This window comes from Erpetoichthys calabaricus, chromosome 12 (assembly GCF_900747795.2).
Source record: "Erpetoichthys calabaricus chromosome 12, fErpCal1.3, whole genome shotgun sequence".
Lineage (NCBI taxonomy): Eukaryota > Metazoa > Chordata > Cladistia > Polypteriformes > Polypteridae > Erpetoichthys > Erpetoichthys calabaricus.
Window position 1 is genome coordinate 20,506,690 of NC_041405.2, and position 23,928 is coordinate 20,530,617.

The 23,928-nt window shown below is 38.0% G+C and overlaps 1 protein-coding gene across 4 annotated transcripts in view; it reads right to left on the reverse strand.

Annotated features, from left to right (window-relative positions):
• zc3h7bb (zinc finger CCCH-type containing 7Bb) overlaps positions 1–23,928 on the reverse strand; it is a 96,131-nt gene that overhangs the window by 54,928 nt on the left and 17,275 nt on the right. For 3 of the 4 annotated variants that reach the window (XM_051934773.1, XM_028815161.2, XM_028815162.2), the window contains exon 7: positions 8,235–8,294. The exons of the other annotated variant lie outside the window; for it this stretch is intronic. In XM_051934773.1, the coding sequence (XP_051790733.1) occupies positions 8,235–8,294 (60 nt within the window). The remainder of the gene's footprint in view (positions 1–8,234; positions 8,295–23,928) is intronic. 4 annotated transcript variants of the gene reach the window in all.

Consider the following 23,928-nt stretch of genomic DNA (forward strand, 5'->3'; position numbering starts at 1 on the left):
AGGGGCACTTTGAACGTGCCAAACAAGACATCTGTCAAATAACTGGCACGTGCTTAAAGTGAAAGCCATGGGTGCCATCTGGCTCTACAGCGTTATGAGTGGTCAGTCTTATCAAAGACTCCTGACCTCGTGTAAGGACAGCGCAAGTACCTTTTCACTTTGCAGATTTTTTTGTGTCTCCTTTCATCTGAAATGAATGGAATGTTAAAGGATAGGTGTAAATGGGATTATGAAGTAAAGAAGATTAACGTGAACAGTCTAAGTTAAAGTCTATTTAAATCAACACATACAACTACCAGAGTGCAGCTTCAGTTGACTACTGATGAAGTCCTGCAAGAAGTGTTGGATGTTTTTTCAGCAGAAAAAAAAAATCTAGCACTCCTCCTACTTCAGGTTAAACAGAGTCCAACTCAAAGTCTCCAGATACAATATTCCAATGCCAATTCTTTGTTTCTGACAGTAAAAAGCAGGAAATTACACTTAACTGACAAAAAGCAAAAGTTCTGAAGCAGCCATGACAAAAAAGTATTACTTTGTTTTAGCTTTTTATTTATATTCAAAAGTGTCGAGATGTTCAGGACTGCACCACTTTGAATTTTCCTGATTAAAGCAGGCATACTAATGAAGAGGTTTAGAAGCTGAAGTGTGTCACTGCATTACTTGCATATTCCAATGTTTCTGCTACACCTCAAAGCATTAACCTTGCCCACGCATATTTTATGAAGAAATGCGAAAGCTGTCAACATTTTCAGTTTATTTGCAGTTTTGTCAATAGACTTTCTTCAGTATTTCAAAACACTATCAGCTGAGGTGAAATTATCTGTCACCAACGGTATTTAATCTTGAAGAGCATAAACTGAGGCACAGTACACTCTATCATGAACAGCTTCTGCACACAGCCAGTTAATATACTTATTCACTGCCATGAATGTGCCCCAAATACACTGCACATAAAAATAAAACACAGCATGTCCAGTATTACAGGCCCAATTTTGGACTATAAAGTTTAAACAAACAGACCTAGTTCTTCTAGTGGTCAATTTCATACACTCCCTATTCTTCTTCGTAACCAAAGTGGCTGGGTTTAACTACTTACACTTTTCATAATTGTGTGGTTACATCTAAATATACATACTGACAGCACTTGATAAGCTGTGACAAACCATGAAGGAGGATAATTCACCACAAACCGGTCCTGCGAGGCGTGCTTTTTTTTTTTTTATCATTGTAATGTGTTTCAGCTCCTTCCACCAGCAGATGGCATCTATAATCTCAAATGACACAAACACATTTGTTTGAAATCACATTTGGGAAGTGTGTATGAGGATGTAATGCGGAATGTGTAATACTGCTCCACTGGGTATACGTGATCAGAAACTGCATTTGGTTGCTTTGAAAGTTGCAGTGAGTAGCAATGATATCCACAACAGCGTATGAAAAAAGAATGGCAATCAGCAGGTCATTGTCAGGTATGTTTAATGCCAAGTAGTGAATTGACCAAAGGCATTTACTATACAAGCTGTGCAAAGCTAATAAATTTTGCTATTATACCAGTTCTTTTAAAATCTTTTCCATGATGACACACACATTTCTGCTTTGGATTTTCAAATATCTGCTTAACACCCCACCAATATAGCCCTGTAAATTTTACAAAGAGAAAAAAAAAACAGCCCCATTTACATTTCCAAAAAATTATTTGATGAAAGGTTTTCTACGGTTAGTGACTTGCATATCACTGTGAGCTTTACAGATATCTCTGACTTTAGAGCAAAAGTGAGCAAAATCACATTTCATCAAGCAGTCCTGCTCTTTGTCTCTTCACCCTGTACACCTTGGACTATAAGAACATACGCTATACCAGGTCATGTCACCAAAAGAAATTGTCAGATGAAGGGGGACGAGTATGGATCTCAAATAGAGAACTTTCATTTTGGTAATGTTAAAATGCAGACAATTAGCTTTGCTCCAAGAAACAAAAAACTGGTTATTGACTTTTGCCGCAACAAAGAGCCTCTGTTCCTGGTCACTATTCAGTTGTAGGAGAGGGAAGAAACTGGCTGTTGTGAAAAGTAAACTGTTTGTTTTGGGGGGAAAAAAGAAGTCATGTTTAAGCTGTAGGGAAGAGAAGTAGGGGTATAAAACAGAAACAGTTGTAAGGACAACTGCAGAGTTTAAGAAAAGTTGCCTGCAAGTGTGGTGAAAGGAATATGGATGCTGCAAAGCGAAAGAACGAGGCCTATAAATAAATAAATAAATAAACAAACAAATAAAATGCAGACTAGTCTGCACATAAAGTGTGTTATTTTGCACCTTTCCTCACTGACAAAATAAATATATAAATACAGACACACATACACACAGAATATACTGTATATATGTTTTTGTATTGGCAAACACATTTTCAGTTTGGAAAATGTGGACAGCCTTCTCATTTTGCTTGATTTCTAAGCTGATATATTCAAATAAACAGTAAATTGTCCATAAATTAAAAATAAAAAAAAACCTACCCAAGATATACTTAAGTTTACAGTATTGTTTGCATCCATACGTGTATGGTATTGTTTAAAAATGATTGGAAAATTACTTTTCATCTAAGAAAAAAATCGGTGTTCACAGATATCCATTTTTAAGTCTTTTTCCTAGAGACCGTGCCCCTGTAGTAAGATAGAACTGTTACCAAAACAAAAATCAGCATTTTCCATAGACATTCTACTTGACATCAAGTCCATTAGAAGGAAAAAAATATTAATACCAATTAAACAAATCAAACATGTTTATGAGGTTGTGGGGATAAGAAATAGCCATAAGATGGCTTCTACACTCAATATGAAAAGTCTTCACACCCCTGCCAAAATCGCAGATTTTGTGAAACAAAAAAATGAAATTCTGTCAGAACTTATTCCACCTTTATTGCAAAATTTCAATCTATATGAAGAAGATGAAAACAAAAAGAGACTGTTTAGTGAAAAAAGGGTAAAAAAAACCCTACAAAAAGCTGGCTGCATTAGTGTGCCACCCCATACACTAATACTTGAAGCCCCTTTTGATTTAATTACAGCTGTCAAACTTTGGGAAGCAGTTTGGCACATCTGGAGGTGGTGATTTTGCCCACTCCTCCTTGCAAAACATTTCCAGACCTGTCAAATGACGAGGGTATTTCCTGTGCACAGCTCTCTTCAGGTCATCCCACACATTTCCAACTGGATTAAGGTCTGTGCTCTAGCTAGGCCATTCCAGAACACTGATCCTCCTTTGATGGATCCATTGCTTTGCTGATTTTTATGCATGCTTTAGGTCGTTGTCATACTAAAAGGTGAACTTCCTCTTCATCTTCAGCTTCCTAACAGATGCTTGAAGGTTTCGTGCCAAAACAGACTGATACTTGGAGTTCTTCATGATTTCATCCACCCTGACTAAAGCCCCAGATCCAACTGAAGAAGAGAAGCCCCAAAGCCTGATGCTGCCTCCACCATACTGCACTGTGGGTATGGTGTTCATTTGATGACGTGCAGTGTTATTTTTGTGCCAAACATACCTTTTGGAATTACGGCCAAATAGTTCAACCTTGGGCTCCTCAGACCATAATACATTTTTACATATGTTTGTGTATACCATTTTGCAGAGTTTAGCCAAGCTTGAATGTTTTTGTTTGTGAGAAAAGGCTTTCGTCTTGTTACCCCACCCCACAACCCAGACATATGATTGCTGTCACATGTAGGGAACAACCAGTGCTTGCCAGGAAATCCTGCAGCTCCTTTAATGTTGCCGAAGGCCTCTTGGCAGCCTCCCTGACCAGTTTTCTCCTTCTCTTCTCACCAGTCTTGGAGGGAATGTCCTGATCTTGGTAGAGTCACTGTTGAGCCATATTTTCTCCACTTGTTGATGACTGTCTTCACCGTACTCCATGGAATGTTTAATGCTTTCGATACTTTTTTGTACCCCTGTCCTGATTGAGACCTTTAAATGAACAGACACCATTCATGTTTTAAAAGCTCTTTGTGGACCATGGCTTTTTGGACTATTTTCCAACCAAGAGGATATCAGAATAATATTTATCTGAACTCAATCAGAGCCACTTTAACTGATGTCAGGTGTACACTAAACTACTGTTTCAGATGAGACTTATTGGGGCTGATTGATTCTGAATGCAGGCACATCCTTGATTATTAAGGGGTGCGCACACAAATGCAGCGAGGTTTTTGTATGATTTTTTTTTCCCCTTTTTCTCTAATAGTAAGTTTTGACAGGATTTATCTTGGCTTCATTTTTTCATTACACAAAATCTGCGATATTGGCAGGGGTGTGTAGATTTTTTATAACTGTATGAAGGTAGCATAGCCAAATTCAATGCTCCTTGAAATGAACTGGCAGCTCATTAAGGATTATTGCCTACTTTTTTTTTTTTTTATTTTAGCTTCCACGTTTGAAGCAGTACTTGATAAAGAAGAACTTCAATATATTTCACTGCAGCCTTTCTCCATTTAAACCAGGAAAAACTAGGCAGCACCATGGTCGGTGTATAAGAATACCAGGGTTACAATTCATTGAAAAGATTGATTTCACAATATTCTAGCAGGCATTCAGAAAATTAACACCTTTTCAGTACACATTTTATTAAGTACGTGTAGTTAGTAGTGCACAATCGACATAGACTGTTTTAGACCATTACTGATATTGATACGTGGGCAGCAAAGATGACTGACTCACCATTCATACTGTACCGATACTGCTGATGTGTTTAACTGTTAGATTTTCTCAGAAAAAAAAAAATCAGAATGAAAATAATTATGTGTATGATGTTTACACAGGAACACGTTTTAATATAACATTTGAATGTTACATTTTCTTGTTTTTTGTGTTAATTAACCCGAAGCAGAGATGTCAAATATTTGTAATTCTCTCAAGTGCACACTGCAGGTGGAATGAGAACAACCATCAGATTGTTATAAAAACACAGACATATTGACTTAAATATAGAGAATAAACTTCACGGACAACAAAAGCGGTTATGTTGTGCATGTCATTCTTAAGGTATAAATGAATGAATAAATGAATCGGGCACAGGTGAGAGTTGCATGCCTTAAAGGAATACTCCACCCACAACTTTTTTTTTTTTTTAATAGGTTACTTACCCCCACATACTTTGTGGTTTTGAACTGAGGAAAGGACTCTTGACCAACAAATAAGGGGAGAGGTAGGTCTTCAATTCAAACAGTCTTTCCCATGTGGCTTTAGTTTAGTACTACTACCAGTTTCCCACTTATGAGGCATGCTGACATTTGTGGAAGAACATATTTAGCAATATTTTTATTTGACCATGTGACTGGATAACCGACATGGATTATGCAACCCGAGAGTGATTTTTTTATTCTTTTTTTCTAGGACCATAGTTCACATCATTTGCCATTGTACAGCACTGACCACCACCAAGTTCTGTTATGACATAAACTTCATTCTCTGTATTCTGCATAAAAAATATCTCTATTATAATAAAAAAAATCCTGGGACGAGACGTGACTTTTTCAGAGAGATGCTTTCACTTCCCGCGAGAAGAGACTTAGTGCCAAGAGATTTAACCACACCTGGTGCTGGAAATAAAAGTCAAAGAGGAAATGACCAAGTAGAACGTTGTAAAGAATTCAAAAAACGTTGGTGCGATACACTTGCAGAGCAGGTTAAAGATGATGAAAGTACTAAAATTCGAAAGTCTCAAAAAAGTGATAGTAAAGATCGCATTAGTGCAAACAAATGGAAATTATTACTCGGTGAAATAATGGAACAGAGAGATTGAATATATTGCTCGGATTTAAACTTTAAGTCAGAGACTTGTAAATCATCTAATTTGTGTTGCCATCAGGGAAAAGTAGTGTTTCTTCCCAATAAAGAGGCGTATCCACGAGAATTAAAAGATTTGTTGTTTGGTGAAAGTGAACTCCACATACGCGAGCGGCAGAGACGCTGTTGTGATGTGAAATTTTGCATACAACTTGATATTTTGTATGTCTTTATTTGTAACTTAGGTAAAGCAATGTAATATTAGTGTTACATTAGTGAGAGGCATTCATGTTTAACCCCCCCACCCCCCCTTTAGGAATGGGTCTCTTTGAATTTTACGACAGGGTTTGGGGGAAGTGCCTCAAACAAGTTTGGTAAGTGTTTCTCTGCAGGATTCTCAGTCAACCCACATAGGAAAGTCAGGCTGCCTAACTGGCAAACTTTAGCTCAACAAATGGTTTTGGGGGGTGGCAGGTGTGAAGATGTTTTCTGTCCCCCATTGGTGTGAAGTATGGCTGTTTGGAACTGGCTTGTATCAGAAGCCTTTAAATACCATGACGTCCTATTGGCTCTAGGGGTAGGACAGAAAACCTATAAATTTGCTCACTCCCTCACTCTCTCTTACCAAACTGATGAAAGACCATCTCACACACCATGAACTGAAAAGGACAACACAATGAAGAGCACAGCTCAGCAGCCATATTGAGACAGGCATGTGGCCTGTTCTGAAGAAAGCTGACCAAAAATGATACCTTAACTAGAGACATTTTAAGCAAATAACAAGTCTATGTGCCGCCTGAAACTACACATCACCATTTATCAGGTTGTAGGGTTGCCAATATTCAAATGTACTTTGCATATTATTTTTTATAAATATTATCAATAATACATTATTTAAAGTGTAACTTAACTCCTGCTTGTCTTTTACTACACCTAATTGCCTGAGGTTATACATGTAGAAGGGAAGGTGGGGAGAAGTTTTATGGTACAGTACCTTATAAACAGTGGTAAGTCTGGGAGATTTGAGGCATTCTGACAAAGGCTACATATTAATACAAAAGGGGAAAGTAAAATAAAATATTACTCTACCAAGACAAAACAGACGTGAAGTGGCTGGCAAGCGAAGCGAGCAGGGGACAAAGCCTACTAGTGAGATTAAAAATTTTCTCATCCACCACTACAAAATTCATATAAAAACATTTTTGGGTGCAGAATTTCCTTAATGAGTGTTACTTCAATAGTCTTAACCAAATTTATTTATTCATTTGTTTAAATATTTACACTTTAAAAGTTTTAAAAGTTTAATTTGCACATATCATGATGGCTGAAAGTAAGAGTACCTGTTAGAATTTATAGCGTTTAGGAATGTTTAAATTTGCCTATCTTCTGGACTCCTATTTGCCTTGAGACCGATACTAAACTGGTACTTCAGCTAATGGTGAATGTAAACTTAAAAGAAAAATGAAGAGAGAAGGCTAAAAGAGTTGACTAGAAAATGAGATCTTTCTCTCACAAAAAAAACGGAGCATTAGAGTACATTTTAATGACACAGACAAAATAAGAGCGTCATAATACTGGCAAATTTGATTGAAATTTAAAAATGGGTAAGTTTCCTGAATAAAAAGCTGCTGGGCAGCCAACAGATCTAACTTTTGTTCACACGTTAAGCCAAATGGCCTAATTCACTGAAAAGATTTAAAATTGCCATTTTCTTTATTGACTTATACAGTTGTTTGCCTATATAACCTTTATTAAGCACAACAAATTTAGATGGAGAAATCAGATGACTGGTTTGATGGCTTTTAAAAAGCTTACACTGGAAACAAACTAGACAGGGCGTTAGTCCTTTGCAGGACTCACTCATGTACACACATGAACTTACTTTTAAACTGAGCCAGTTCAGATTTGCCAATGACTGGGTGTGCAGTTCAAAATCAGGATACTGAATTCTTGAGGTACCTCCTTCCCCACTGCACCACAATGCCATGCACATATAAAGTGCATGTTCAGCTTTTCTCAACTAACAGCTAACCAATCCGTCTTAGGACAGAAAGAACTCTGCAATTCTACTTAAGAGTAAACAAAGCTTCTGATGGCAATGTGTCACATAGAAAAATCAGGTGTAGTTTTTAAAGTGGACGGTAATCGTATGAAGAGTGATGTCAATTGTACCCATGAAAATAAAAGTAACAATTAGGCAGAAAGATGACTGCGAAATGTTTAGTCACAGAAGAAGCTGATTATATTATGTGAGACCTTCAATGAAGTAAGGAAATCAATATTTTGAAAATACTAAAATCTTGTTTAACACTTCTGAAATGACCTCACTCTTCATTTAAACTACAAAGTCCTAATCCCACCGCACCAAAAAGAAGAAAAGGCCTAAGAATAAAGTGTGTAAAAATAGCGAGCTATTCTCTTCATTTCACTTGAAAAGAGCTAGAAGGTGCAGTACATACCTCTCCAGAAGGCAACACTGCTTCCCCATTGCTAGTGACCCCTGGTGATCCCTGAAGACTCTGCAATACAGTAAATTAAGACTACCAATTTTACATATTACTGGAATCAAACAAAGACAGAACATGAGCATGCACTAGGATGCAAAATTAGTATTCTGTTTGTTGGTAATCTACAACTTATTTATGAAGCAGCTTTTTCAGTCAGCTTTTCACAATTGTAACTTTCCTTTCAAAAGGAAACACCAAGTCTATTCGTAGATGCTAGGGACATAGAGAGGTCATTAACTTGAGGGGAAAACAAAAAAAAAAAAAAAGCATGCCGAGAAATAAAATAGCAGAATGAAAAAATCTTGTAGGAATTATAATCAAGACAGCAGAGGAGGAGCGGAGCTATATGTCAAAAGTATGCAAAGAATTTTAGGTGCAAGTTAGAAAAAGAAAGATCTGTAGGTTAAAGGGAAAGTTCCACTTTTGACATGCATATGGAAACTTTAGATATATTTATCCATATATACACACCGGCCAATTCAAAATCCACTATACTGTCTGCAAGCATCACTCAGATGATTCCAATAAAAAATGCAAAGATTATGTTTAGCACTCTATGTGATAATTAAAACACTGAAGACCTTGAACAGGCCTAAAATAAACTGTTAATAGCAAATAGCATTTATCAAGTGGGTGCATTGCCCACTTTATTATACGTACATATACCATCATTCTTTATCTGCAGCTCATTTTTCTAATGCAAGGATGAGGCGTCCTCTTTTCAGGATTTACCTCCAATGATGGTTCAAGCTTGCCTTTTAATTTCAAATATTACGACCACAGCAAGACCACCTTCCTTAGCATGTCAGGCAACTCTTGTGCCTTTTTAACTGATTTGACTTATGCTACATTTGTGGTTTTGAGTTTGAATTCTTTTTTTTAATATTTTTATTTTATTAATTTTCATTGTTATCATTCCATACAAACAGATCAATTTATAACCCAACAAATTTGAAAACAAATCAAACCCCACCCCTGAGAAGGAGAGCTTAGCTAAAGGAAAATTTCTTTAAGCTTTTTAATAAGGCAACATTAGACAAAAGAAGGGGAGAAGTAAATATCTATATAAACAAGAGATGGAGAAGGGAGTTAAATGCAATAATAGTTATTTCTCTTATTCTAAAATAATATTGATTAAATTCTGCCATGTTTTGAAAAAATTTTGTACAGATCCTCTAACTGAAAATTTGATTTTTTCCAATTTCAAATAATATAAAACATCGGTTTCCCACTGACTTATAAGAGGAGAATTAGGATTCTTCCAATTTAACAAAATAAGTCTGCGTGCCAAGAGTGTAGTGAATGCAATCACCGTTTGCTTGTCCTTCTCCAATTCCAGTCCATCTGGAAGGACACCAAACACAGCTGTTAGTGGGTTAGGAGGGATTGTGATACTAAGGCTGTCTGAGAGGCACTTAAACATTTTTGTCCAAAATGATGTTAGTTTGGTGCAGGCTCAGAACATGTGACCCAGTGAGGCAGGAACTTGGTTGCAGCGCTCGCAGGTTGGATCCTGGCCTGGAAACATTTTGGACAGTTTTAAGCGAGACGGATGAGCTCGATATATAATTTTTAGTTGAATAATTCTATGCTTTGCGCATATAGAACTCGAGTGAATTCTCTGCTTTGCTACCTTCCACTCCTTTTCTGATATATTAAGAGATCTTCTTCCCAATGTCCTCTTGGATCTTTGAAAGGTAGGGACTCTAATAAGATTTTATATATTGCGGAAATAGTGTTTGTTTCCTCGGAATTGAGTAGTATTTTTTCCAGCATTGTGGAGGGTGCAAGGTGGGGGAAATCGGGCAATTTCTGTTTAACAAAATTTCTAATTTGAAGATAGTAAAAGAAATGTGTAGCTGGGAGGTTAAATTTTGAACGTAATTGTTCAAAAGATGTAAATATGTTGTCTATATAAAGATCTCTGAGCATTTTAATCCCAAAACTTTTCCAGGTATTAAAAACTGGATATACTTGCGAAGGTTGAAAGAGGTGGTTCTCTTGCAGAGGTGCCACTGATAAAAGATTTTCCATCTTAAAATGCTTCCTAATTTGGTTCCATATTCTGAGTGAGTAAAGCACAATTGGGTTATTAGTATATTTGCGATAACTTTCATTTATTGGAGAGCAGAGCAGGGAATATAAAGAAGTACTACAGGATTTTACTTCTATTGCGGACCAAGCCTGTGTATGTGCATTTATTTGTGTCCAGGTTTTTATGGCTAGTATGTTTGCTGCCCAGTAATAAAACTGAAAATTAGGTAAAGCCATGCCACCTTCTGCCTGAGGTCTTTGTAGGGTCGCTCTTCGGATACGTGGGTGTTTTGAGTTCCAAATGAATGAGGTTATTATTGAATCTAACTGTTTAAAAAACGATTTATTGATATATATTGAAATGTTTTGAAATAAAAAGAGAAGTTTAGGAAGGATATTCATCTTAACAATGTTAATTCTTCCGGCTAGAGTGAGATGAAGGGTTGACCATCTATGCAAGTCTTGCTTAATTTTTTCCATACAGACGCCAAAATTTTGTTGATAAAGAGCTTTATGTTTACTTGTGATATTTACCCCTACGTATTTAAACTGATCTGCTATGGTAAAAGGTAGGGTGTCTAATTTAATATTATATGCTTGTGAATTCACTGGAAAGAGTATACTTTTATTCAGATTAATTCTAAGACCAGATATCTTTTGAAATTCTGTTAGTGCTGTTAAAACAGCAGGGACAGTGTTTTCTGGGTCTGATATATATAAGACCATATCATCTGCATATAGAGAAATTTTCTGTTCCAGTCCTTCTCTGACAATCCCCTTTATCTGATAAGAATTTCGGCAGTGAACCGCCAGTGGTTCAATAGCGATTGCAAACAACAGTGGCGACAAGGGACATCCTTGTCTGGTATCACGTTCTAGTTTAAAGTAGTCTGAGCAAATGTTATTAATACAAACTGAAGCTTCTGGACTGGTATACAGTAGTTTGATCCAAGCACAAATATTCGGGCCAAACCCAAATTTCTCCAATGCAGTGAAAAGGTAATTCCATTCGATCATGTCAAATGCCTTTTCTGCGTCTAATGATAGTAATATCTCTGGGGTGTTTGATTTTGCTGGTGAATATATAACATTAAACAAGCGTCGGAGATTTGAAGATAGATGTCGGCCTTTAATAAATCCAGTTTGATCTTGTGATATTACCGAGGGCAGCACTTTCTCCATCCTTCTAGCTAGGATTTTTGAGAGTATCTTAACATCATTATTCAGGAGTGAAATTGGTCTATATGATGCACATTGTAACAAGTCCTTATTTTGTTTAGGAAAGACGGTGATTAATGCTTGTCGAAATGTTTGAGGTAGTATTTGGTGGTCTTTAGCTTCTGTAAATGTTACCAATAAGAGTGGAGCTAGCTGAGTGGAGAATTTCTTATAAAACTCTACGGGGTAACCATCAGGGCCTGATGATTTCCCGCTTTGTAGTGGCTTTATAGCGTCTAGTAATTCTGTTAGCGTTAGAGGTTTATCCAGTTCCTCAGCACTTAAAGCATCTATTTGTGGTATTTGTGAATTATCCAGAAATGCATTAGATTGCGTGTTGTCTTCTTTGGGCTCGGTGGAATATAAAGACTTATAGTAATCTCTAAATGTGTGCATTATTTTATTATGGTCGATGATTTCTTCTCCATTCTTGTTGGTGATTACTGGTATTGCATTGTGAACTTCTTGTTTATGAATTTGTTGAGCTAAAAGCTTATTAGCTTTTTCTCCGTGTTCATAGTAATGCTGTCTAGACTTATAAATAAGTTGTTCAGTTTCTTTAGTTGTTAAGATGTTAAGTTCTGTATGCAGGGCCTGCCTTTTCCTGTGAAGAGCTTCACTTGGACACCTGGCTTGTTCTTCATCTATTCTAGTAATTTCATTTCTTAGCTCTGACACTTTCTTGGTTTCTAATTTATTTCTATGGGAAAGATATGAAATAATCTGGCCTCTTAAGAAGGCCTTTAAAGTTTCCCAGAGTGTTCCTGCAGAAACCTCTGTGGACGTGTTTGTCTCTAGGAAGAAGCTGATTTGTTTGGATATAAATCCTGTGCAGTTCTCGTCTGCCAATAAAAGAGGGTTAAGACGCCATCTGCGAGGTGAGTGTGAGGGGCTTAATGATTTTAGCTCCAAGACTAGAGGGGCATGGTCAGAGATAACAATTGTGTCATATTTGCATGATTTAATTGTAGGCAGGAAATTATTATCTATAAAAAAATAATCAATTCTTGAGTAGCTATAATGCACTGGTGAGTAGAACGAATATGTTCTTGAGTTTGGGTTAAGAAACCTCCAGGGGTAATTCTTTTTTGCTTACACACCACTAACTTTCAAAGCAAACTTATGTTGCAATGGCGTGTGAGCGCACACGCGTGCCAGCTTAGAAAGAGTGTGTTCTGTGTGGTGCGAACTGCAATGCCAAATTCTTTTCCTTAAGAGACTGAATTGCAAAGGATGACAAGCCTTCTCAAAGTGTACCGGCGGCTGCACAGTGCAGTCCTTACTAAAACATTCACCATATAAACTATTTAAAACCATCCTAATAAAAACAGGGGTGAAAAATGGTTTGTAATTTAGGTTAGTTTACCTGAAAATCAATGGAAAAATAAATCAAAAAAGTGCATGCAAAAGCGGCAGAGCACGAGCAAAGAGCATTAGACACAAAACAGAGGAGCACATCTTCAATAAGCCCTACTAATGTCACCCTGTTACATGTGGGGTGAAAAAGCAACAACAACATTCAGCCTACCTTCAGGGTTGTAATTATTTTGATATTGGCACGTCACAAGAATTGACATTTCGGTACCAAGTTGGTACCAAAATGCTGAAGCTGTAACAGTACACTGTGTAACAGTGTAGTACCAAGTAAAAGTAGTCATATTACTTTGTGTTCAAGGCAAGTGAATTTCAGTGTGTGTGAGTGCCATGCTTATCACTAAAAACACACACATAAAGGCTTTTGTTATTGCTGTTTTTATGGCATTTTATAATTTGCTAACCTGTGTGCTTTCCGACATGCCTGATTAGATGTAAGCTATAATAACCTGAAGATGGTGACATTAATCGATTATTAATACCATGTCCTACAGTCCCGATAAAGGAATGGAGGCTTTTGAATTTAATCTCTAGTTGTATGTCTACAGATGTCCGTTGAAGCAGCCATCCATTTTCTAACTAGTATACAGTGGGGGGAAATAAGTATTTGATCCCCTGCTGAATTTGTAAGTTAGCTCACTTCCCAAGAAATGAACAGTCTCTAATTCTTATGGTAGTTTCATTTTAATGGTGAGAGAGAGCATATCAACCAAAAAGCCAGAAAATAAAAACACATTACATAAAAGTAATAAATTGATTGGCATATCATTGCAGGCGCTGTAAGATTTCAATTCATCACGGCGTAGTGTGTTGCCAATGGTGTTCTTGGTGACTGTGGTGGTCCCAACTGCCTTCAGATCATTAATAAGCTCCTCCCATGTAGTTTTGGGCTGGTCCCTCACCTCTCTCATGATCATCCTCACCCCATGAGGCAAGATTTTGCATGGAGCTCCAGACCGAGGGAGATTGATGGTCATTTTATATTCCATTTTCAAATAATTGCACCAACAGTTGTCACCTTCTCACCAAGTTTCTTGCCGATGGTCTTGTAGCCCACTCCGGCCTTGTGCAGGTCTTATCCCTGATGTCCTTTGACAGCTCTTTGGTGTTAACCATGGTGGTGGAGAGGTTGGAATGGAAGAAATTGATTCTGTGGACAGGTGTGCTTTATACACATCATGAGTTGAGATCAGGAGTATCTGAGATTGATTGACACAGCCAATCTGTGGGAGCCAGAATTCTGGCTGGGTTGTAGGAGATCAAATACTGCAAATCAATTTATCATTTTTATGTAATGTGTTTTCTCACCATTAAAATGAAACTACCATAAGAATTAGAGACTGCTCGTTTCTTGGTAAGTGAGCTAACTTACAAATTCAGCAGGGGATCAAATACTTATTTCCCCCGCTGTCTACAGTTCAGAGTCATGGGGGTAAACCTTGCATATATCCACAATTAAACCTATAGGACTGGAATGCGGGAGAAAAATGCACAGCAGAAGGTCTAACAAGTTAAAGCAAATAAAAATCAAGGTAAGATTTAAATGAACTGGCTATGTGACTTGTGTACACTAGCAGTGAAATGAGCTGCTCTATTTGTTAATACCAAAATAAAGTTAGTTTTTAGTTTAGTTAGTGTTTTGCTGCTTATAAGCACAAAGTATGGTCTCTCAATACGGGCAAAACAGCATATTGAATATGCACCTACAAATGCTAAATTTCCATGTTCATAAGTATAACCCCCAAGAATGGTGACTATAGTGAAAGTGATATTTATCTGAATGGTCTCTCAGTGACAGTTAATTGTTGACTACAGTACAGTTAAGTTCCTAATTTTGGATTTGTACACAGTTTGAGCAATAATAAAGTCTGATCACTCACATAAGACACTCTGAAGACAGCACAACTACAACTGTTTTTACAAGATTTCTTGAATAATATATTAATGTAAAACTGACAAGTCTGATTTCACACAGAAAATGAAAGCTTGGACAAATGTTTAAAAAAGGATTACGATACGGACAATTAAAGTGACAGAAATTTGTGACATTGAATATTTAAATTAATGCGACTCACCTGTTAAATATTACTCTTCAGTAAGTTTTTTTAACCAGATAATGTTGCAAATATAAATCTGACAATAGCAAATGATGCAAACCAAAAAAAGAAATATCTGACAAACCAGATTTTAAAAATGTTGTTTCAAAAACAGCTTTAAAGAATTTGTTTAAATGAAAATATTGTGAATTATTTTGGAATTCACTAATTTAACAGTTCAGATATAATAATTTGTGAATTGTTATTTTTAGTATTGATTTTAAGCAGCGTTTTTCAGTTACAGAAGCGAAAATGTCAGAGAATTTAGAATATGCACATGGTAAGACAAATCAGGTAGACCATGATGATATTATTCTTTATAAAGCCTATGCTGAAATACCAAGATTATAACATCTCCCGACTTGCTGTTCCACTAGGAGAATTTCCATATCTAGAACATATGAATTCAAGTCTTGTAATCTGATATCTCTGAACAGCAACACAAGTTTACTTAAATTATAGCTGGGCAACAAACTGTGACAATGCAGGTTCGACTCCATGCTCCCATCTGCTGTTCGGGAGCCCTTGAACCCGTCACCGTTGGTAATGTGACCAATGAGCTTAGCAGTGAGGCAACAACACAGCAAGGGGATGGTGAAAAAGTGCAAAGTGCCTTTATTTAAAATCCAACAACAAACACAAAGTGTTCAAATTAAATAAAGTGCAGTGCTTTCAAAACGTCAATAAATAAATAATCCATAAAACAAAAGTGACGCGTGGAGGTTTAAAACAAATAGAAAACTCTTCTAAAAACAACGAGGTAAAATAGCACAGGAAGCAATCCTTTAAAACAGTTACACAAAGCCCGGTGTCTTCTTTTACCATGGCGGCTCCCCTGCTACACCCATCTGGGCTACTCAACAGGAGAGTCGCCTACCTGCAGGAACAGCTGCCTTTCACTGTGGTCCGGTAGCCCTCCGATCCTTGGCTACGTCGGGCTCCAAACCGGACCGAGACTTTGGTTATTTCCCCAGAGGCCAAGGTGCTCACTCTGGGGCTAAACCAGCCCAAAGCCTCCTCGACTTGGTCACTCCAGCTCCTAAATCGGTCAGCTGGATCGACCACTTCCTTCAGCCCCACTGAGTGTCGGCCAAACACTCCCCTCCCTCGTGGGCTCTCCTCCCTCCTGCCTGCTTTCTCCCACTCGAGCCTGCACTTGCTCGCTCGCTCTCCCGCAGCGGCGCTCTCTCTCTCTCTCTTTTACTTCCTGCTTTCTCCAGCAACCTCCGTCTTTCTTTCTCTCTCTTTCTTTTTCATTTTCTTCCTCTCTCTCTAGCCGACTCACACTTCTATATATCGAGAGGGCATAGCAGCTGCGGCACATTAGCAGTCCCAGGAACAATCACAGATGCAGGCAGTCTCTGACCTGTGCACTTAGGTGAGAAACGCCCACATCGCAAATCACTCTGAGAACTGCTGCAGCCACAACCACCACACCCCCTCGCTAAGCCGCAAGCGCGATTATTTATTTTAAACGGGAGCTGTGGACCCGCTATACCACACTAACTCGCTTGATGCACCAGCATTTTAAATTTGTATTGACTATTAATATTTATATATTTTAGATTATATTACAATGAAAGGCACAATATTATCCTCTTGAATAATGGAGATAATAATTTAAAAGTTGGTGAAAGGGATTTCTGTTTTTGCCACGGTATCCCTGGCATTGGTATAAAATACAAAAATGCCATTGTTGTGATATCTGTATTTTGATATGAAAAGCATAATATCTGAAGCTTTTACTTAATATTCAATTTTGGTGGTGCATCCCAGCATAAACTGCTGTGAAAAAGTATTTACACCCTAATATTCTTTGTTATGAAATATTTTATGCAATGAACACAGTTGTCCTTGAACAATTCGATCATTTTCCTTAATAAATAAATGACCAAGTATAATATTTTTGTCTCATTTGTTTAACTGGTTTCTCTTTATCTACTTTTAGGACTTGAGTGAAAATCTGATGATGTTTTAGGTCATATTTATGCAGAAATATAGAAAATTCTAAAGGGTTCACAAACTTACAAGCACAACTGTAGCATCAGGGCTTTAGATCATTTGTAATATCAGAGAAAGTGAACCTGAGTGAACACATTATACATTTTTCAAATCATTATTTTCGTTATTCAAAGAGTAACGTTATCCAACAACCCTATGATGCATGTGAAAAAGTAATTGCCCCCCAAATTTTTAATACTTAGCTGAAGCCTCTATAGCAGCAATAACCATAACTAAACATTTGTTATAATTTTATATCTGAATATCACAATGCTGTTAGAGAATTTTAGCCCACTCTTTGCAAAACTACTTTAATTCAGACACATTGAGAGATTTGTGAGTGTGAGCAACTTGTTTCAGATTCTGACATTACATTCTAATGGATTTAAGTCCGGACTTTCACTAACATATTCCTTTTTTTATTTTCAGTACTTTAACAAAAGAGATGTGAAAAGACAACAAAATGGGTTTTTTTTTTCTACAGAAGTGTACCTACAGGAGAACAAATACAAACAAGCATGGAAAAATATTTGAAACAGTGTATCATTATTAAATATTTCATAACAAACCATACATAATAAAATGAAAACAGCAAACGTCTTACAGGAAACTAGGCTACAAGTCCCTTAAATGAATCAAAAACATCACTCAAGCCACACATTTCATTACATATTGCACTGCACATATAACTATCTGACAAATACAATTAGATTTTTTTAAACAAAGCTTAGCGTTTTAAAAATCTGGAAGCCCACGAATTTCAAGCAAAATCAAATCAACCAGATTTTGCTCTACCAATGTAATAATTTTGTATTTATGCCCTCAAGTGTGCACAAATGACACGCAGCTGGGGGCAGAAAACAGCTATTTTCAACAAGACACAATTCTTTCATTTTATTCCATGTAATGAAATATTAGCCAGTAATATTTTACTGCTAAGATCACAGCTTTAAATAGGTAAAGTTAATGTGTTGGGCTCATTATTTATTTATTTAATTTTTAAACCTTTTGCTGGCTTTTTAAAGCACCTATCTGCATAGTGGTGTTTTTCACCACTTATTTTCAAGATAACATGTCCATAATAGAACTAGTGAATTGTGCAATATTGTTAATCTCCACATATCTAAATATAACAAGAGAAGGTTATTACATTTTACATGAAGGAAATGTTGAATTTGTGTAACATCTTGATTTTTATGAGCTATAGTTGCTAAGGGCAAGGTTTATAGTTAGAAGGTACACTACAGGTCAAATGTTTTAGAACACCTCAGTTTTTCTTCGGATTTAATCAATGAATGACCTAAAATGGTGAAAAGGTAAGCACCAGAGATTTAAATTTAAAATTTAGGTTAGCTAAAACTGAAAAAAGGAAATTTCAGGGTATTACAAATGGACCTTCTTGAGAGAACAACTAATTAGTTAAAACCTGCAGATGTTCTTGCATGTTGAAGCAAACAATTTGTGCAGGTGTCCTGAATTCTGTTGATTACTTAAAAACCCTCTATCTGTCTAAAAGCAGAGATGGAACAGACTGTGTTACTACACCCTCTGAAATACTACTTGGACACTGTTACAATGAAGAAAGTTGTAAATTCCAGTGATAACTGCAAGAAAATGACAATTACCAAAAGTGACAGAGCATTGTTACCTTTAGAAGTATAGGCTTTCATTTAGAGAAATTGCAAAAAAATAAAAATCAGTGAGAACAGTGTCCTACACAATCCAGAGGCAATTGGAAAGTGGAAGAAACTCTGATAGGAAGACATCTGTCAGACCCAAAGTCACAACCCCAAACAGAAAACAAGTTTTTGAGGGTCAACAGCGTGGGTGATCACTAGCGCCTCACAGCACAACAGCTTCAAGCACAGCTCAACAATGCAGGTCGAAAAAAGCAAGGTCCGGTTTCTGCTGTGAAGAGGAGACTTTGTGCTGGAGGTTTGACAGGGCGAGCAGCAGTAAGAGAGGAATTCCTTAAAAGACAAAAATCGGGCCTTGAAATACTGGTGGTAGACTACTGTAGACTTACGGACTGATGAATTAAAATTTGGAATCTTTGGATTATCACACAGGGTGTTTGTATGCCGTTGAGTTGGTGAAAGGAAGGTTCCTCGGTGTGTGACACCAACTATCAAACATGGAGGAGGAAGTGTGATGGTCTGCGGTTCTTTTGCTGGAGGAAGAGTTGATGACTTGCACAGAGTGACTGGCATTCTGAATCAAAAGGGTTACCACACTCTGGCTGTTATATCAACAAAAGGTGCTACTTTGATGAATCGATCAATCTTACATGGCACACCTGGGTAACAAGAAACACACTGGCACTTGTCATGTTCCAATACTTTTGCTCACTTGAAAAACTGGGTGGTTTGATACAAAATGTGGTATGTTGTTTAACATATTTAGATGTAAATACCAGGGAATAAAAGGTGAAACTCTGACCTCTCTTCTAATATTCATCTTTTGATCTCACTCACAAATGTCTTTAGTGCACAGCAAAAAAAAAAAAAGAATTTTCCTTTTTGTTCCAATACTTCCGAAGGGGACTATTAATTATTATAAAGGGCCCATACAACAGAAAGGGTGTTTTTTTTTCCCTCTTCAGGTTAAATAATAAGACGTCCATTGATTCAGTGACCACGGGCCTCATGTATAAATGGTGCGTACGCACAGAAATGTTGTGTAAGAACGTTTCCACGTTCAAATTGCGATGTATAAAACCTACACTTGGCGTAAAGCCACGCACTTTTCCACGGTACTTCATACCCTGTCGTACGCAAGTTCTCTGTTAGGTTTTGCAGACTGGCGGCACTCAGCGTCAAAGCAGTGCTACTGTTCCTGTGTGGTTACCCTTTCTTAGATCCACATCCACGACAGCGGCTCAAGTGCTCCTTGCAGAACTGTTTGTACTTGCAAGTTACCGTGAGGTAATCCACATTACTAACCGAGAATGCTAAACCGGATGGACGCAGGGACATCCGGCCATGGGCCGTAGCCGCAAAAAAACGTACTGCGCAGGCGCCCCAAGAAATGAGGCGCCGCGAGAGGCGGCCGCGACCACAGAAAAGCCACGACCACAGAAAAAAGGAGTGAGCACAGAAAAAAGGAGTCAAACGCAGGCGACGCACACAGCGCCGCACGAAACCCATTGCACACAAAACTAGCACACAAAAAAAAAGAACCCGCTCGCGCCCCACAAATCCCACACCCACCTCCAAGCACCCCCCCCCCCCCTACAAGCAACGGACGGGACACACACAAAGAGGACGATTCAACAAGCCCCTGGCACACAAAAAAAAAAGAACAGCGCCGCACGAATCCCATTGCACACGAAACGGGACGCACACAAAGAGGAGGATTCAACAAGCTCCTACCACACCAAACAAAAGAAGCCGTGACCGCCACACCAAGCCCATTAGAGACGAAAAACGGGACAGACTACGGACATGGCACACGAAACGTTCACAACAACGACGATTCAGACCCACAAACACACTAACATCAATAAGAAGTGACACCCAAAGCCCCATTTCTAAAGGAACCGTCCGCAGACACCTGCTAAACGATTGCGCCACTTAGCTGACAACGCGTTCAATAATGAGTCCAGTATTGAGGAAAATTCATTGGGATTAATGAATGTCATTTGCTATCATTGTCATTCACTTAACTTCCCTGAAGAAACAACTGGCAATACAAATAATGAATTTACACGTTGTTGTCAAAAGGGGCAGATTAGACTGACTCCTTTACATTCATATCCTGAATATCTACAGAAGCTTCTAACTAACGATGTACCTGAAAGTAAAAACTTTATGCACTGCATTAGATCCTACAATAGTTCATTTGCTTTTGCATCTACCGGAGTAAATATCAGGCCACCAAAAGGCAATGGCCCATACTGCTTTCGCATATGTGGACAAATATTGCATCGCATTGGAACAGTGCACCCTGAAACAAATCAACAACGCAAATATGCACAAATCTACACACAAAGCCCCATTTCTAAATGAACCGTCCGTATTAAACATACGTCATCTCAACACGTTCACACTATGCAGCATAGGTGGATCTCATTACAATAAGGCACTATTAACCGTTCAACCGCAGAAAAGGCTCCATATTAACAGTGAGTGCGATCCTCCTTATTACTTATCCATATTTATCACGCTCAAGAACAAACAAGTCATAAATTCACGATCACGGGTACAAAACGACACGGCTCGGATAACGGGACCAAACACAATTCACACTATGCAGCATAGGTGGATCTCATTACAATGAGGCACTATTAACCGTTCAACCGCAGAAAAGGCTCCATATTAACAGTGAGTGCGATCCTCCTTATTACTTATCCATATTTCTCACGCTGAAGAACAAACAAGTCATGAATACACGATCACAGGTACAAAACGATACGGCTCGGATAACGGGACCAAACACACGAACCCGCATGAAAAAACAAAATACACGGCGGCACATACAACGCGCTTCTGAACCACCGGAAGAAAAAATGTCTTGGCTCCAAAAACGCAAAGCTCAACTAACACATTAACAGAAACCAGCGCATATGGACAGACACAATGAACGTACACGCATACAGCACGCGTCTCAAAGCGCTGCATCGAAAACAGGCACGGATTCAAAACGAAACATCTCCCATCTCAGACATACATAAACGGCAGCGAAGGGACAAAATAAATAAACGCAGACGTCTACACCGCGCATCTGGAATGCCGACAAACAAGCAGGCAAGGCTCCAAAAAGAGAAAGCTCAACTGACCGACATACAAAAACGAGCAAGGCTCAATACAAACAATGCACGCAGTAGACTACAACGGGCTTCTCACACAGCACAGGCAAATCGATTACAGCTCCAAAACAACACGTCCCAAATACTACACATACAACAACGCGCCTCTCAAACAGCACAAGCAAAAGATACACGTCACGGACATCAACGAAAGACACCTGCTAAACACTTGCGCCAGTTAGCTGACAACGCGTTCAATAATGAGTCCACTATTCAGGAATATTCATTGGGATTAATGAATGTCATTTGCAATCATTGTCATTCACTTATCTTCCCTGAAGAAACAACTGACAATACAAGTAATGGATTTACACGTTGTTGTCAAAAGGGTCAAATTAGACTGCCTCCTTTACATTCATATCCTGAATATCTACAGAAGCTTCTAACTAACGAAGTACCTGAAAGTGAAAACTTTATGAACTGCATTAGATCCTAGAAATCGGTATCCACTATGAACATGAACAGTAGCACTGCACATGACATCCATCTTGCAAAACTGTTAATTATTGATAAATGTGCAATGACATCCAGTCACTTACTCAACACCATTCATAAACTTCTACAAACATTGATGAATAATAATATTCCCTTTGGAGGAAAGGTACTTTTATTAGGAGGAGATTTTAGACAGTGCTTACCTACTGTTCCACATGCCATGCGCTCACCTATTGTTCAGTGCACCTTAAAATACGCAGACAATTAACATTGCTTTCAAAAGATACACTTAGTACAAAACATGCGATGTCCACATCCAGATCATAACAATTGGTTATTACATCTGGGAGATGGTACACTCACCAATACAGATAGACCTCACACAGATATTATTACAATTCCTCAAGCCTTTATCTGCGCTATGTCCAAAAAATATTAATGTGGAAAACATAAATACCCAAGTCATTGCATTACTTCCTGGAGAGACACAACTCTTTCTAAGCTCTGACAAACTTGACTCTGATCACAACAATAACCATCTTCATTGACCTTACAAGTTCTGACCTGGAATTACCTTTTACACTTAAACGGCGTGTACAAAGAAATTTTACAATAAACCTTTACACTGTACCACACACTTTATTGTTTGCTTTCTATTTGCATCATCTACACCTTCACACTATTCTATATCTCATTCATACATCACGCTCTTTCTCATTCCCAACACCAGGGGTTGGCGAGCGAAGCGAGCAGGGGGCGGAGCCCCCTAGTTGTACTTATGATACAGTTAAAACATTGCACATCCTGAGCCACTTCATAAAGCGTGTATTTACGTATGATGACGAAATCATTTTTAAGATTAAATGCAGCAAAATATGTTGATTATATTATACAGATAAAACTTTAACTTCACGGTGCCGCAGCGCTAGCGAGCTTGAGCTTCGTTCATGGTTTGTTCCTGCCTCGCGCTGTTTTTATGCTGTGGCTGGTGTGACACTGGAAGGATAGATGGATAGAATAATTAAACATTACGAAGATTTTTCGATGTTCCTTAAACGTTTTGAAGAATCGGCGTTCTAAGCTTACAGATGGCTTAATGTCTATTACAGAGCTGATTGTGTGGCGATTGGGTATTTGGAGAAAGAAAAGTAAGGACAGGAATTGGGGGTTAGTACGTTTGAAAAAGACTACTTCTGTAATAAAGCATTTCACTGAAGGTCGCGCATGGCGCAGCAAGCATCTTACTGTAAGACATGAACAATCACTGCACCACCGTGTTCCCATGTTTAATAACATGCTTTAACTCATATCATCATGAAAATGATATCACGTATACTTCTCAGAATTTTAATTACTCAGAGCGCTGTAATATTACAAACGTAATGGATTCTGTGTCCTGTTGGAGGAAGAGCACGTAGTGATTCAGGCACATGGAGCACATAGAAGATCAAATACAAAACAAAGCATTTAACGTGCTACTTTAGTTACGATGGGATTTGAGAAACTAGTAAATTAAATGATTTTAAGATGAAGTTTATGATGTTCAACTTTAATGACAAAATAAACTACGTGATTAAAGTGGAAATATCGAGATTAAAGTTGACATTTCGTGCTTTTTTCACACTGTGTGCCTTTTTTTCCACTGTACCCTAATAAGCTTTCATATGACACTCACACGGTG